Genomic DNA, 16,935 nt, shown 5'->3' with positions numbered 1-16,935 from the left:
AGATTCTGTTGGAGGCTGCTGTTTAATGAGCATAAAAAAAAAATCTCATAAAGATATATTTTATTATCTCTACCTGTAGCTTCAGGTTCAGAGTTTTAGGGGTTGAATCTGTTGCCAAAAACATAGAGCTGCTGATGGCGGAAATGGACATCAGCCCAAATTAAAGTCTTCAGTGGTCCTTCTTGTCAGTTGACTTGAACAATGGGTCCCTTCCATCCTGTGCGCTTGGCCATGCAGACTATTCCTGGGATATTAGAGCTTTGCATCTCTCATCTGATTTAGTGGGAATTAATTGGTGCACTCTCTGAACCTGTCTTCTCTGGACAGGAGACATTTGGGTTCATCATTGTTTGTTTAATACTTTAATGTGTATTTATTTGTTTGTTTGTTTATTATCTCCTTTGGGTAGGGAACTAGCTGTAGCTGCAGAGACGTTCCCTGTCTATGCCCCGCCATGACATCCCTGGGCATCATTATGAAGCAATCTTTCTGGGAGGAGTGATTGTTTAATCACTTCATGCCCAAGAGCTGCTGGGCTACACAATATGTCCATCGTGCTTTGTTCACCATGCTGTTTGTTTCATATTAATGGGTGCAATTCATCTTTATAAGGAGCTATATTTAGGGTTATGGTTATGGTCTCTTTTTTCTACATCCTTTTCAGAAGTGAGTAAAATATGAATAAAAAATGCTAAATTTTAAAAATTAATATAATTGAATGCATATCGCTTTTATTGTTTCTGTGGGATAAAAATGTTGAATTTAGTGAAATGGATTATACCCATCAAGACAGATGAGGACGTTCACAAGAAGTGATTTTAAGGAAAAAAAGAAGTGCTGAAGCTAAAATTTAAAAATGAACACAATAATTTCTGTTATGTATGATATTATCATCTCTGTACCATTTTCCAAATCAAATGGATTGAAGGCCTGAATTATTAACTCTTGTGAATTCTTGCGATGTGAGAATAATGGACTTCAATCTTCTCGTAGGCGTTTACAAGAAGGAGGAGGCCCACTTACTTCTGAAAGCTTTTCAGATTAAAGGTCCGGTAGATATCTTTGTCAGCAAGTTTGAAAACGACAACTGGGGACTCGATGGTTATGTAAGTACTTTGTGAGGATTGTCACAGAGCATGGGTTTTCCAGTCATTACCGTCTGCGGGGAGGTGAGAGAGCAGAGGAGATTTCTTTCTGAGAAGCCATGTTGTCTCTGCCCCTCGAAAACCCAGCAGTCAGTTCCTCTTCTTAACCGCATGGCCACTTCACCCCTTCATTTCATAATGGAAGAAGCCCCGTCTCTGAAATGAGAAATAAATTGGCCATGAGCACATGGGTTGTTATTGCCAGGGACAAAGGAAGAACGTAGATCCATGTTCTGTGCTTGTTAGCACCACTTTCCACCATATAAGTGGTGCCCTGATCTTTCCAAGGCCATTGGAAGTTTCAAAGAAAAGTCATTCCCAGGGAAACAGAGAACTTTGAGATGCCCCCTTTAATATCCTTTGTTGCAAGTTAACCATTTGTTTGTATTCTAGTTCATTATCTGACTTCAGGGTGTACAGCATTCCATGAGGTACACCAGCCGATAGTTGTGACACAAAGTGAGTTTGACATAGCGTAGGTTATACGTTAGTGCATGTTTGCCCCCTTTTACAAAGGATAGGGGACCTTCTAATATGTTGTAAAATTTACTACCATTTTCAAGATCAAAATGAAATTGTGAAAATTTATATGTTAGCTGGAGTTCACGTCTGTATTTTCCAATCTTTACCCATAAATGTATCACTGAAAGGAACAGGAAAAAACAAAATATTTAGCCCATGATATCTAAATATGAGAAATAACAGTTATATTATGATGAAGAGATTACTGTTAATCCTATTAATGCATATTTTTTTCTTCCGTTTCTTGTGTGTCAGGTATCATCAGGACTTGAAAGAGGAGGATTTACTTTTCAAGGTGATATACACGGAAAAGACTTTGGAAAATTCAAGCTTGAAAGACAAGGTAAACTGCACTTATGTTATTCTTTTTAAGCAAATATCAGTTTGGCCTTCAAATCATTATGTGGAGAAGTAACGGAAAGATTATGACTCGAAAAGAAATATAAACAAAAATAATGTGAGGGACTGACATATTTTACAACTGAATGAAAAAAATTCTTCTGAACAGCAAAATAGACAAAGCTGGAAAAAATGCAATAAATACACCAGACATGAAATTAATATTCTTACTATATAAAGAGATATGAAAAATGAGGGTAAAAAAAGCAAAGACAAAACTCAGTTTAAAAAAAACAGACTACATTACCCGAAGAAAGTTGTAAGAGTAACTAGAAGTGGCCAACAAACCATCAAAAGATCAACTTCAAAAATACGTATTATGGCAACAAAGATAGATCATTTTTAGTTATCAGATTGACAAAGTTTTTAAAAAATGATTTTGAGTGGGCAGTAGAAATAGACATTTGGGTGTTGAATTTTGGTGGATGTATGAATAGATATGTACGATTTGGCAATACTTCTTCATCCACCAATTCTGTCTCTAGAATTTTTAATCAGACAAGTGTGAAGATTGTTCTTTGCATATTTAGGTATGTCTAAAGCAGGCCAGGCTTTAATAGTTGATGGTAGAAACAACCTGTATATCTTACACATCTATCATAAAAGAATTGCTTAAATAATTTGATGCGATGTGTTACATTAAATAGAAAACAGTATCATTCAGTGTATTTCGTTGAAGGAATGAGGACTAGATATTGACGTGAAAAGATGTTCATGACTTACATATGGGAAAAAAAGTTTCTTATAGGCAGACAGACAGACAGGTCTTTCTTCCTTATTTATATCTTTCTCCACTACTTGATTTTTACCTTAGTAGTTAGAGAAGGAAAATAAATATGAAAAAAACCACTAGATTTGAATCTTACCTCATCCACTTGGCCAGTTTTCTAATCGAGGATGAGGGAAAATGCTCTTCAGCCTGTTTCTTTATCTGAAAACTCAATAGAGAAGTCAGCTCTGGTTGTCAGGAAGATGAAGAGACGATATCAGCACCAGCTCCACACATGCTAAAGCTCTTTTCACACAAAAGTCGTTACTATACTCGTCACTACCAACACAGGAGAAAATGCATTTTTGTAACGAGATTAGCACCACATTTCTCCTGAATAGTATAAACCACTTTATACCTTACTTGTAGAATGCTATTAACATATTATGTTATAAAGAAGAATGTTGCCATGTACACTTCAACACCAGGGCTGCCTTTCAGAGGCACATGAGTGTAATATTTTGAGATGATTATCACTGATAAACTCATTTCATAAGGTTTTTATCAAAATACGGAGGGATTCCAAAAGAAATGTATTCCAACCTGTATAGTATCATACTTAAAAAGACTTGGTCAAAAAGATAATTAATCCTAAAATAGTCTAATTCCACCATTCCAAATGCAGTAGTTTTAAATAGAAGAACTTCAAATTATAGTGTCAGCAATGGCTGAGATGATATTTTAAATTGGGTCATAGGATTTTGAGGTAATGAAATAGAATAAATGCATTAGACCAATAATAATGATGGGTAAAGTTTTCTCTTGCTCTAAGCCAAACCCTGTAGTTATTCGTCCTCCTTTCTGCCCGTGGCACACGCTCTAGTAATTTCATTTAAGGACACCCCAGTGAGCTGTACAGATACTCTGTGGATGTCTAAGTTTACTTAGCCATCCAATGAACCTGACCTGAACTATCACTTTGCTATTGCAAATTTCCTTTGCCTTACCCCATTTCTTTTTAATGTAACAAAATAACAGCTTGCTTTAACAAGTAATCTTTATTCTCATGTGATAATGAGCTTATTGTCAGGAAAAACAATTTGCTTCACAAAATAATTTGAATCACAAGCAAGTCTCTCATTCAACTAGTTAGAATAGTCTATGTTTAAGTAATGCTTTAATAACAACCATTCATTTAAGAGTTATGGCTAATCCCTATTTTTATGGATACAAATAACCTCTCAATTGTCTCCAGTCTATAGAAAAACCGGAAAAAAGTGATTATCATTAAATGGCCACTAAACCAAGTCAGTTTGAAAAACAACTCTAATGCAGAAACTTGTGTAAGAAACTGAACAATGAATTGGTTTCCCCATTAAAATTGAATGACTCCCCCCGCCATACACACACAAACTGAATGGGAGAAAATATGTCCAACTCATGTATCTGGTAAGGGACTTGTATCCAGAATATAATAAGGACTCTTACAGCTCAATAATACAGAGAAAACTAACCTAAATAAAAAATTGGCAAAGGATTTGAATAAACATTTCTCTGAAGATATACAAATGATCAGTAAGCACATGAAAAGATGCTCAACACCATCAGTCATTAGGGAAATGAAAATCAAAACCACCAAGAGACACACTGTGTATCCACTAGAAAGGCTATGGTCATAAAGACAGAAACAAGTGATGGCAAAGATGAGAAGGTGGAACTCTCATACTTTGCTGGTGGGATGTAAAAATGGCACCAAATAGTTAACATAGAGTTACCGTAAGATCCAGCAATGCCACTCCTACATGTATAGCCAACAGAACTGAAAACATATGTTCACACAAAAATTTATACATGAATGCTTATAGCAGCATTATTCCTAATAGCCCAAATGTGGAAAAAACCCAAACGTCCATCAACTAATGAATGGATAAACAAAATGTAGTATATCCATACAATGGAATATTATCTTGAAAACATTATGCTAAGAAAAGCCATTCACAAAAAACACATATTTATGATTTTAGTGATATGAAATGTCCAGAACAGGCAAATCTATGTAGACATAAAGTAGATTAATGGTTGCCTAGAGCTGGAGGTTGGGTGGGGGAAGATGAGGACTGACTGCTAACAAATACTGGGTTTATTTTAGGGGAGACAAGAGTGTTCTCAGATTAGATTGTGGTGATGATGGCAACACCATCTAAACACACTAAAAACCCTTGAATTGTATGTATGCTTTAAATGGGTTAATTCTATAGTATGTGAATTTCTTTCAATAATGCTCTTCAAAGAAATTGAATGGCCTAGCTTATAACATGTGAACATCCTCATTCTTAAGTAAATAAATGTAAATGAAAAAACAGCTGCATACTGTGTTTGATTTCTCTGACTAGCAGTAGTAGTAGTCGTGATAATATGAGGAAGGAGGGACAATGGGAGGAGGGAGGGTGAGAGACGGAGGGAGAAGAAGAGTGGCTGTTAGATGTTATACAATCGTCCAGGTGTTTTGTAATGGCCCTTGTGAAATAATGGTTGGAATGAAATTGGAGCGCCATTTTGGAGGGCAATTAGGTAAGATATAGCAGCACTAAAAGTTACAAATTCTGTTAGGCAATGATTCTACTTCCGAGAAACTATCCAGTATATTTAGACTTCTACTGATGTATGGCTGTAGAAAAAGGGTTTCATTGCCACATTATCGAAAAAGGTCTAGAATGGCCTAAAAGTCCTTCAAAAGTAGACTGGCTAAATAAATTCTGGCATATCCAATTAAAAGAACACTATACACCTAAAAAAAAAATTAAATCTGATTCATATGTGCTGATGGAAGAACCTCAAAAATATATGGTTTTAAGTTTAAAAAGCCAAATACAAAAAAATGCATATAGTATTTCTGTTTTTTAGAAAAGTAATAAAAGAGAAACAATTATATATATTAATAGTACATTGCTGGAAGGACACACACAAAAAAAACGCAAAAACCTCCGTTAACCATAGAGAGGAAGACTAGCCTTAAGGGCTTTATTTCCATTGGCCTTTATATTATTTATTTTCATATCTTTTTATGCCATTTTAATTAATATCATGTGCATGGTATTACCCTTTAAATTATGAAAACAAGGTAAATAAATGAAATTAACTAGGAGCTCCATACAGCATAATAATTTCAAAGTTTGGTTGTAGAATTCACAAAGACCTTCTTTTATGTTGCTCTGTGTTGTGATGTGAAGTCTCTTGTGACGTGTAGATTTTCCAGGATTTTATTGATTGGAAGTCTAATATCTATTACGGCCGAAAGTATATGGTCCTGTTTGCAGAAAATAACTTTGGTTAATTTAAGCAGAATACAAATATATTAGAATGAGGCAAAGAGACTCACAGAATTATGGGAACCTGGAGAATGAGGTATGGTAGCAATGGAAACCAGTGGGTGCTGAAATCCTACAAATATAGCACCATTTTTTCATTTCACGAATATATATTGAGCACGTATTGTCTTCTAGGTTCTCTTCTAGGCACTGGAGCTTCAAGAGGAAAACTAGCCAAAAAACTAGCCTAGCATAATGGAACTTATGTTCTAGTAATTATGGGTCTAGTGAACTTTCGCTGTGTGCCAGGCATTGTTCTAAGTAGCTGGGATGTCCTGACATTTAATTCTCACAACAAACCTGTGGGGTTGGTGCCTTCTGAGCAGTGTACTGTGGTTCTCCCTGTCAGACAGTGCCACTCCTGGTGGCTGGGTGTTACTGACCCTGGACTCTGCCTGCTGCTCCTGGAACCACCACCAGGGGCGTCTGATGTTGTCCCCAAGGCTCTAGCACCAGCACAGCCTTGAGAATCAGTTCTAAACCATCTTGGGATGCTTTGCATCACTCAGTCCAGATTCCGTACCCAGGTGGGAGCATGTAATTGGCTTAACTCTGCTCACATGCCTATCACCTGGATGCTGAGATATAGAGGGAACAATATCCTGCATTTTCCCCTTGCCTAGTGGGTGGTGAATGCATCTGAAAATGAAAAATTAAATCTGATTCATATGTGCCAATATGGAAGAATCTCAAAAAGATACGATTGCATTACAAAAAGCCAGCATCAAGGATAAAATATGTTCATATTAGATCTTAATATGGTACGGAGTAGCATAATCCTGTGTCTATTGAAGCAAATGACAAATAATATTATCTTTAAGATTGTATGTGGAAATTCAAGAGTTTTTATTTAAAAAGCTATTTAAATCTTTTTTAATATTCGATTGTTTCTTTGCACTTATCATTCATAAAAAAAGAAACAAGATTTCTCTTTCTATTTAATGTTCCATAAATTCCAAAAATATGCTTCTAAAACCAGGCCAGCTTCTTTTTAACGATTCTGCTATATTTGGGCGACCCCAATCATAATTCATTACATATGTGCATTGAGTGAGTCCATGCAATTAAGCCAAATACATTTCAAAATCGTATTTTATAAGTAAACTCTTCAAGAACAAACTTCTATATTGCACAATAATCACTTAATAAATGTTTTCTGTTTGAATTTTCAATGTTTGTATCTCTGAGTGCCATGCACATATTTGCCACTGTAGAAATGGATTGTAGAGTTAATTATTATATCATCTTTGCAATATCTGAGATGTTTACATCCGTCTTCCCTTCTAATGGACAGAAATCATGATTTATCGTTCCTTTGTGTCCTCATAGACACTTGCATTATAACATTGAGCTGCATTCTTCTCTTGAGTATTTCTAAACTCTGTAATGAATTTTGGAATCTACCTAAAATAAAAGTAGATTACCACAATATGTTCACATATGGAGAATGTAATGCCATTTATATAGAGACCTGGAATATTTATGTAATTTCGGTGATTTACATTTTACTGAGTCTGTGCCTTAGGGCGGGAGAAAACAGCAAACACTACCCATCTCTGTGTGTAGATAAAGCCATATAAATGCTTTCAGTTAGTTTCTACACAAATGCAAATATCTATAACTAGAAGCAAAAGTCAGAATGTGGAGTGCCCCTTTTGCCTTCCTTACATGGAAACTGTGAGACCCTTTCATAGTATTATTGAATGTCAGTAAGGAATAGTCAGTTTTTTGTGTCTTGGTCATCAAGATGGATATTAAAATCTTTTGAAAAGACTATCAGTTGGTTCTCCATGGAATTACAACTCCTTCTGCTTCTTGTAGAATTTATATCCATTTATAAAATTTATCACAAATTTATCTTCGTTTAAGCATAAGTACAGTAACTGCAAATTAAATATTTCTTTTATTTTCCAGATCCCTTAAGCTCTGATCAAGATTCTTCAAATCATTATCACGGCACTAGTAGTGGCTCTGTCGCAGCTGCCATTCTGGTCCCATTCTTTGCTCTAATTTTATCAGGGTTTGCATTTTACCTCTACAAACACAGGTACTGTAGAAACGCCATTTGTTTGCAAACGTTGTGATCCTAAAGTGTTGGTTTAATGAATGTGCATGCTCTCCCACTCACATGCACATATATTTTATATCACTATGCAATATTCTCTCTTACACTAAGAATGCTCATTTGGCAAAGTTTTGTTTTGTTTATTTTATTTGCCATACTTTTTCAGTGAGACATCTCTGAGTAATAAACTTTAGGAGAATAAGTAAATGGATTAAGATATAACATGCTGTGTTTTGGGTTCCACTGAAAGATGCAATAAAGGATTTTATTTCCACTTTCGAGCTCTATGGCCAGCTATCAGGAGCATTGAGATGGTATTTCTACCATCCAGCAGAAGATTAAACAGAATGATCTCTATAGCCACTTTCAACTCCATGAATCTATGGTTTATAAGTTGTTGATTTATTGCTTCTTTCAACAAAAACAAATTGAGTTCATACTATGTACTAAGCAATTTTATATGTTCTGTCTCTTGAAAAAATGTTCTGAATATCTATTAATTTGCATATCCCTACTAACTGGACAACTTTAATGAAATTGATTCTTTAAAAAACAACTTTAATGAAATTAATCCTTTCCTTGGAGTTGACGTGGATGCCAAAACAATGAAATCAAAAATAAATTTTGGAACAAATATAAATCATTAGACATTTTGTCTCTATATGGATAATATATTACCTGGAGGAATTTGGCATATGACAAACTGCCCTAAAATACTGTTTGGAATAGCAGCATTCCCTACAAATAATAATAAAAATTATGATCCCCTGAAATAAGATTAAAATATGTTAAATATGTCCGATGTTTATTTATATAATACAGATATTTCTTCTTAATTCTGGTTAAAAATAAAACTGGTGTGAGGATGTTGGTTTTTCTTAATGCCTCATGGAATAGCTTTAAATATGCATGCTTATACCTTTTTTTGAAATATAAAATAATAAGAATGTCACTTCAAAATTTTGTATTAACTACTCACAGGTATGCCCCCACTTTCCTATGCTTGGTAATGTTCTTACTTTAAAAATGTAACCCAGTGAGAGGAATCACAGATGCTGTTTACAAAGCTAAAGATTGGCACGACTATATTAATTATTATTATTTTTATTTTGAGAAAAAATATCCTATGCACACAAGTCTGGTGAGTCTTATCCTCAAATTTATGCCTGGAGCTAGTTGAAAATTTAGTAACTGTAGAAATATATCCCAGCACCTTATCCAATAAAATGCCATCATTAGAAGTGCTTCTCTTCTTATAGTACAAATTCTTCTTTTAGTATAGATTAAAACTACATCTGCTTTCACAAGTTTCTCTAGGATATATAATATCCACACAGTAGGAATTTATAATTCCTACAAAATCATTTTTGCTTCTTTTTGGCATCTACGTTAACCCCAAGGAGAAGATGTATTTCACTAAAGACCCTTTTCCCCACCTTTTGACATGTTGTCTGTCAGTAGGGATGCCTCTGGTGCCTCCCGCAGTTCCCTCTGCCCTACCCATGTGCCTGAGATGGACAGCACCCCCACGTGTCAGCGAGTTTTCCTCGGTGCCCCTCCCAGTGAGGCAGACCTTTATATGAATCTCAGAGAAAGCTATTTTCAGCATCTTTCTTATCCTTTAAAAAGATAAGCTCTCATGATTATATATACTTATACATTAGTTAAGTGTTACTTCCTATTATATCTTAATTTTAAGACAACATGGCATTGGGGAAATATTCAACATACTCCACAGCTATAGTCTGCAAACCTTAGAAACCTCCCTAGAAACATTCAATATTAGATGTCCCAGTGACAGTAACACAGGGAATAGATCTCTGACTACAAACTAGAGGGAGGGGGCTATCACTTATTTTTATACGAATTTGCCACCTGCTTTGCATTTCCACCCCTCTGCACTGGTGGGAAATTTAACCTCAGTGTGACCCTCTCTTCCCAACGCTGCTCCTCCTCCTAGAGGCTGCCCTGTGTCTGGAAAGTGAAGGAGGGCTCTCTCATCTCAGGGCTACCAGGAGAACAGTTCTTAAGTCACCGTGACTTCTACATCCGTAGGGTCTTGTGGTTCTCTACTTCTGTGCCATATGAGGAATGTGAGGATTTTTGCAGAAGCAAGGAACACATGCCCGGTCGCCCAGGCACTTCATAAGTCCATTTTCCTCTGAGGTCTTGCCACCTGCCCGGGAACACACCAAGCTGTTGGCTTTCTCTCCACTGGCTCCCTCCCCTCTACAGATCTCAAAATGCCTTAATGAGACAGCACTGTAGTTCTCCATATGAAACCCTGTTTCCGCTCATTTCTGAGTTTCTCTCCTTCCTTGTGTCCTTGGAGTTGTTTTCTCACTCAGAGTCAGGTTCCTGACTCAGGACGTCCCCACCATCTCCTTCTCCACAGTCCCCGAGTCTGGTCCAGCACTGTGGCATTTCCCAGCAATGAGGGAATCATGGTGACTAGTGACCTGGGAGACTAAAGGAACCTTTTAGCCAGGTCCAAGCTTCGCTAGGATTTGACTGAATCTGTTTACTAACCTTTGTGACTGGGACATTTTCAAGTTCAACAGCAAAGACCTCGCCAGCTCCTAGGGCAGGTGCAAGCTGCCGTTCTGCTGACAGAGACCTACTCTTCTAAGATTCACACACTTTCTAGTTCTCTTTTTCTTAGTGAACATATTGTAACTTCAGAAAATCCAATAGTAAATCACTAAAACAGAAGTTTCTTCACATCGAATATCAAGTGATGTTTTTGCTAGTATGGTTGTTTACATTAAAGTTCTGTTTTTACCACCTGGCATATTTTTCTTATGTAATTTCTTCTGAAAAAAGTGGGGGCAAACTAGATAGCTTTAAGTATTTTATATCTAAAATTATTTTAATTCTGTAATCTTAGACCTCGTATATGGGTTTTCTTTTAACCACAAAATGTAAACAATAGTTCAATAGGGCATATAGTGTTTTTTCTATAACTTACTCACTAGACACAAAATTATATTACAGAAATAGGTAACATTTAGTGACTGTTAGTAATGGCAGTGAACAAAAGTATATGTTTGTATTTTAGTTTAGTCTTTGCTGTCCTGAAGGGTGGGCGTCTTGAGTAACCATTCTTCCTCTACAGGAAGGATTAAAATGTTTGGTGACTTACTCAAGGTCTTATAACTCGTAAGTGGTAGACAGATGTCCATGCCGGAGTCTGTCTGATTCCAGCACTGGTGATCTTCCCATTTTGCCACAAATATTAGTAGGAATCAGATAATTCTTTGGTTTTGTAAACTGTTTCAATTCCCTAACGCTTCTTTATAATCCCAACCACCCATTAAAAAAATAAGCTGTAAAGTATGAGGAAGTGCATGGCACTGTTTTGTATGCCATCACACATGTGTTGTTCCCTGCTGACCGAGGGGTCATTGCGTGTGCACAGCTGTGAGATCTCCTTTCTTGAAATGGGGGCCTCATGGTTTGTTCTCTCTCTTCCTTTCAGAACAAGACCAAAAGTTCAATACAATGGCTATGCCGGACATGAAAACAGCAATGGACAAGCTTCATTTGAAAACCCCATGTATGATACAAACTTAAAACCCACAGAAGCGAAGGCTGTGCGGTTTGACACAACCCTGAACACAGTCTGCACAGTGGTATAGCCTTCAGTGCCCGACGGACTGATTCATAGCCATACCTCTGACGGACGAGCAGGAGTCCTTGGTGCCATATATCACTCTCCCCTACTCTTGGCTTTGCTGCAGCAACCTTTCACATCTTCTACTGGCATACACGCAGCGGGAATTTCCAGTCTAACGTGCCGGAGTCTTCTGAGGATCGAACTCCAAGTCTCTCTTCAGCCTGAAAGTGGATTCTAAGTGCCCGGCTGCAGCTGCTTGTAACAAAGGCACACTTCGGGAAGACTGCCACGTCAGGCCAACACGTGGTACTTAACGCCTCCGACTTTCCTATTTCTGTGTGACTGGGATGCCTTTCAATGCAATCCTCTGGGCACGTGATACATCCTTCGGGTGCGGTGACAAAATGGTAGCACCACAAAATGCGTTTGGTTTCTTAACCCCCATGAGTACGAATACTCTGAAAAAAAGTGAGACAAGCTCTCTTGAAGAAGACACCTTTCTGGTAGATGCACACACCTACTGATGCTTCCCTCTGTCCTTCCTGAGACCTGACAAGCTTTGAGGAACTCACAGCTCCCCTTGGCATCCATTCCTAAGGCCATTTGCAAATTCCCAGTCCGCTGTTCTATTGCAGAATTTTTGATGCACAATTTTTTGCACTAGTGTGTTATGAATGACTAAGATTCTGATAAACAAATAAACTATTTACACAGGGTTTATACACTCTATCCATTGTATATAAGCATCCTCTCATATTGTCAAGCTAAACATTCCACCATCCATTGAGTTGACATGTTAGAAAAAGAAAAATAATCCCCAGATATGGCACAGGTTTTGAAAGGAAAACACGGCATTGAAGAGATTTATTTTATTATTGCTTCTTTTAGCTACATATATACATTGAATTCATTGAAGATATCCAAGGAGAAAAAAAAAGAGGCCTTTTTATTTCCCGAATTTGTCCTATTTTAGTACTGTCATCACTCCGTTATTGTTGATATTATACTACTTACTAGCAGGGGGTTTGCAGCGATTTCTATTTTCCATGTAAAAATGTGAATAGTAATTTATTTTAGATAGCTCATGAACTTGTGGGTTTTGGCTCACAGTACAGTCTTCCCTTTGCATCATGTTTTCTCCTTGGCTGTATCATCACTCTGATATTGCGTTGAAAGACAGCGGATCACAGCGGCACCTCGAACTCAGTGGAAACTGTTCAGGGTCAAAATACCAAGCGTTTCTTTGGAGGCAAAGAAAATATACACACACCCTTCTTTCCAGATGACCTATTTTATATATTAGTTTGCCTTTTGTTCTATGCTTTATGATTCCAGATGAAAGAAAGTTTTGATGATTTTTCATGTTCAAAATTCATGATAGGTAAATTTATGAATTACAGTATAATAAAATAGGTATGATCCCCGTGTGCAAATATGAAGTAGAAGATGTGGCAATGAGAATGAGTGTGTGAGGAACTCAAATGAAGGTCGTGTTTATTTTTATTTATAACTGTTTGATAAAAATACTTTGAAAGACAATGCTTATCTTATCACTTGCTTTTTAAGTACGTATTCCAGATATTGAACATTTCCCCGATCTCACGTTCCAGATCGGCACCAGTAAGGATGTCAGAGTGGTTAAATGGCCCTCCACTTTGCTGTCATGAACGTGTTCACACCTAGCTTTACGACCCATATATTTGTTTGTCTATTGCAGATTTAAATGCAGGACTCCAGAAGTGAAAAATGAAAACAAAAAAAGTCAGGATAATAGCTCATTCTTTGACGTCACTCGTTTTAATGTGAACATTTCAGTCCATCTTTTCTGCTCGGCCCCCTGCTGTGCTAAGGCTCGTGTGAAGGGGCGTGTGCTGTTAGGAGGGCATACCTGACCTCTTCTAGTTACTTCCTCCCCTTTTGGATTCCATTTTATTATGCTGAAATCTCTGCACATTTTTTTCTGGCCAACTTGACACCGTTACTGGAAATTTGCTTTGCATGGAGTCCTTCCATTGCTTTTTCTCCTCAGGCGAGATGGGGTCAGCCAGAGCCAGGCTCCTAACACACACAGAACCGAAACAGAGAGCAAACGAGAGGAAGTTTAAGTATCATTGTGTGCAGGGGAGAACAGGGTTACTACATCTATTAGGTGTATATATATACATACATACATAGATATAAATATATTGTACATATCTAAGTTTGAGTCATTCAAACTAGGTGCAAAATGCTGACTTCAGAGTCTGAATTCATGTCTCTCTTCCCTCACCCCTGACCTCCTTATGGTCAACCATGTTATGAAATCTAAAATGACAGGACATACATACATAGAAGAAACCACATATCAGATTAGGCATCATTTTCCTTTGTGAGCAAAGTCAAACCATCCTTTGGTTGCCAGTCTGGAGCATGTGATTTAAAAAAAAAAAAAAAAATACTCCATGAAATTCTCCTGTGAGAATTCTGCCTAGTTTCTTCCTAGGTGTGTGCAGTGTTTAATCAGGTCTCCCGAGAGCGAGGTGTTGGAGAGCCTTGTCCAGGCAGCCGGCAAACGCGCTTTCTGAGTTCGGCCTAGAAGATGCTTTCCGGAAGCAACCAGAACACGCGCGAGGGCACGCCCCCATGCTAACACAGGTTATGTGCTTCAAAGCTGTTGAAAAGTGCTGCTTGTTTCACACATCTTGCCTTTCTTCAGGCTAGCTGCAATAATTTTTTTCTTCTGTAAAATATTTTGTAAACAACAACAAAAAAAGCTATTATAAAAAGGGGAAAAAGAACGCTGGCGTATGATCAGGAAAACCCATCGTCACCCCCACTGTATTGCCATCTCACCACAAGCTGCTGACATGAAGTAGGTGCAAAAGACCTTTTTGTACAGAGATATATTTTTTATGAAGAATTTGTAAAATTATTAAATATGCTGTAATTTTTTGATTAATGTAGGTAAATTGTTAAAAAAAAATAAATGTTTTTACAATACAAAACTGTAATTTTCCCAATAATGTACAATGTACCATCTCTAGCTGATTTTCAGTTCCAATCCTATTACACATGTATTAATATTAAAGTGGCCTGTTAAAATGAACAGTATCTTTTTTTGTCAAAAAAAAATTATACAGAGTGTAATATAGCCTGTGCAATGCCACCTATCTTTAAAGCAAATCAGAGTTCTAATTAAATATTTAATTTTAGATTTCTATTTTTTGGCGTGAATTTATTTTAGCTTTAATACGTGCATGTGATTCGGTGGAAGGGGAGGGAGAGAGTGGAAGTGTTTGTGACGAGATTTTACTGAATTTAGAGTGAATCACAATATTTTCCCAAGACATTAACCTCACCGTCATGATTAATAAATAGCCCACTTGTGAGAAGCTGTGACAAAGAGAAGAGCAGTGCTGGAGCTGATGGATTTCTTGATGGTTTGCTCTAAAATCAATGAGAGCTTTCGGGTCCCTCCAAACCAAAATCAAGCCTATATTTTTTGATTAAAAAAAAATTGGGTGTTCTTTCTATAAACTTTCACAACATTAAAAAATGACGTATAAGAAAATTAGCGACATATTTAATGGAACATTTCAAGTATCACACTTGAAGAAAGCGCAAAAAAATCATTCACTCAGATAGCCTTCAAAATTCCGAGCCGGCGCCCCTGCTTTCACTCCTGGGCTGAGAGAAGCAGAATGCTTTACAAGTCCTTCATGGCCCATCAAGCTGAATGTCTTGCAGTTAAACAGACTGATATACTAATTTTCCTGAGAGTCAAGTTATTACAAAATAAAAAGCAACCAATAATAAAAAAATAACCCCATAGTGACTTAAAAGTAACAAAGTTTTGATATCCAACTTAGAGTCTGGATCTCTTTGGATCAGCAAATGTAGGTTTGCAGCAAACCTAGGATGTAGGATCCAGCAAAGTAGGTTCTCTCATTCTCATTTATAGATGATAAAGCAGAGATTCAGAGAAGTTAGGTAAGTAACCCAGGGATGCACAGCTAGACAGAGCAGATATTAGAAGTCAAATTTCTCTTGCTTCAATATTCTTCTTTTTCATTAAAAATATCACACTATTTAATTCATCAATGTTCCCTTTTTCTTTTTTTTTTTTTAATCACCCATCCTAACCCCCTTTTTCTGCAATGAAAATTTTTCTGTCATTCTAACTGTAAATCATTTTTTGGGGCTTCATTTGGTAAATAATTGCAAGTTAAGAATTCCAGGAAAACTAAATACTCATATTATCATAATATATATTGTGTATAATACTTCATATTATAATCCCTATATATATAATACATACATTATACTTCATATTACCATAATGCCCCAGAATTACTCTTACATAATAAGTTCTTATGAAGTGTTTAACAAATTAAGTGGGAACCTGGGATCTCTGCAGTCATCCTGTGGGTCTTTGTCTAACACACTGAAATCATTTGAGAGCTTTACTTTCAACTGACCTTTCCACCTATGCATCTTGAGACTTGTTGGGGAATTAATAGTTGGTCTCAAAAATCTGTCTCCTGTGTCTGGAGTATTTAGCATGTAGCAGAGCATCCTGCACAGTGTAGGTCCTCAAATACCTGCTGAAGCTGAACCAAGCATGTCGCGGCTCTCACACTCACTACCTTGGACTTTTTTTTGAAGGACTGTGAGATTTACACATTCTCACTATGGCCCGGGATGCCCACCACATAGTGAGACAGACACCTGCGCCAAGTCATGGCTCTTTACAACGGTAAATAAAATCCAACTTGCTCTTTACCCTGGTTGAAGAGCTTTCATAGGATTGTAGGGTTATTCAACTTACTAACTGAGGCAAAGTAGCCAAGAACAGCATCCTCAACGTCTCTGGAGGTCGTTTCTTGTGAAACCTGGCACATCTCCTTTTCGCATGGCAACAGCGCCCAGCTACCCTTTGGGAACCACTGCCCCCACGGCAGTCAGTCTGGGTGGAGCGTCAACCTCAATTCTCCATAGTCCCTGAACCAGGACGACTCCTCTCTTGGGAAATGGAGCCTTGAGGGGCGTGTCACAAACAAGGGACGCATCTGAAGTGTATTACATCCCCATCTCCCACCCCGCCCCACCCCAGGAGCTCAGCTGTTCATTCC

The 16,935-nt window shown here is 37.3% G+C and overlaps 1 protein-coding gene across 1 annotated transcript in view; it reads left to right on the top strand.

Annotated features, from left to right (window-relative positions):
• Window positions 1–12,124, top strand: part of CSMD1 (CUB and Sushi multiple domains 1) — a gene marked incomplete at its 5' end in the record, with an annotated part of 1,589,548 nt that extends 1,577,424 nt beyond the window's left edge. The window contains 4 exons of the mRNA XM_087418289.1: window positions 994–1,106; window positions 1,923–2,010; window positions 8,058–8,190; window positions 11,687–12,124. Coding sequence (XP_087274415.1) covers window positions 994–1,106; window positions 1,923–2,010; window positions 8,058–8,190; window positions 11,687–11,846 — 494 coding nt within the window. The remainder of the gene's footprint in view (window positions 1–993; window positions 1,107–1,922; window positions 2,011–8,057; window positions 8,191–11,686) is intronic.
• Window positions 12,125–16,935: the final 4,811 nt, after the last annotated feature.

This window comes from Ceratotherium simum, chromosome 28 (assembly GCF_057802395.1).
Source record: "Ceratotherium simum simum isolate JZ-2026a chromosome 28, ASM5780239v1, whole genome shotgun sequence".
In the NCBI taxonomy this organism is placed as follows: Eukaryota; Metazoa; Chordata; class Mammalia; order Perissodactyla; family Rhinocerotidae; genus Ceratotherium; species Ceratotherium simum.
Note: the sequence above shows the minus strand (reverse complement) of the source record. Positions and strands in the feature narration are given on the sequence as shown.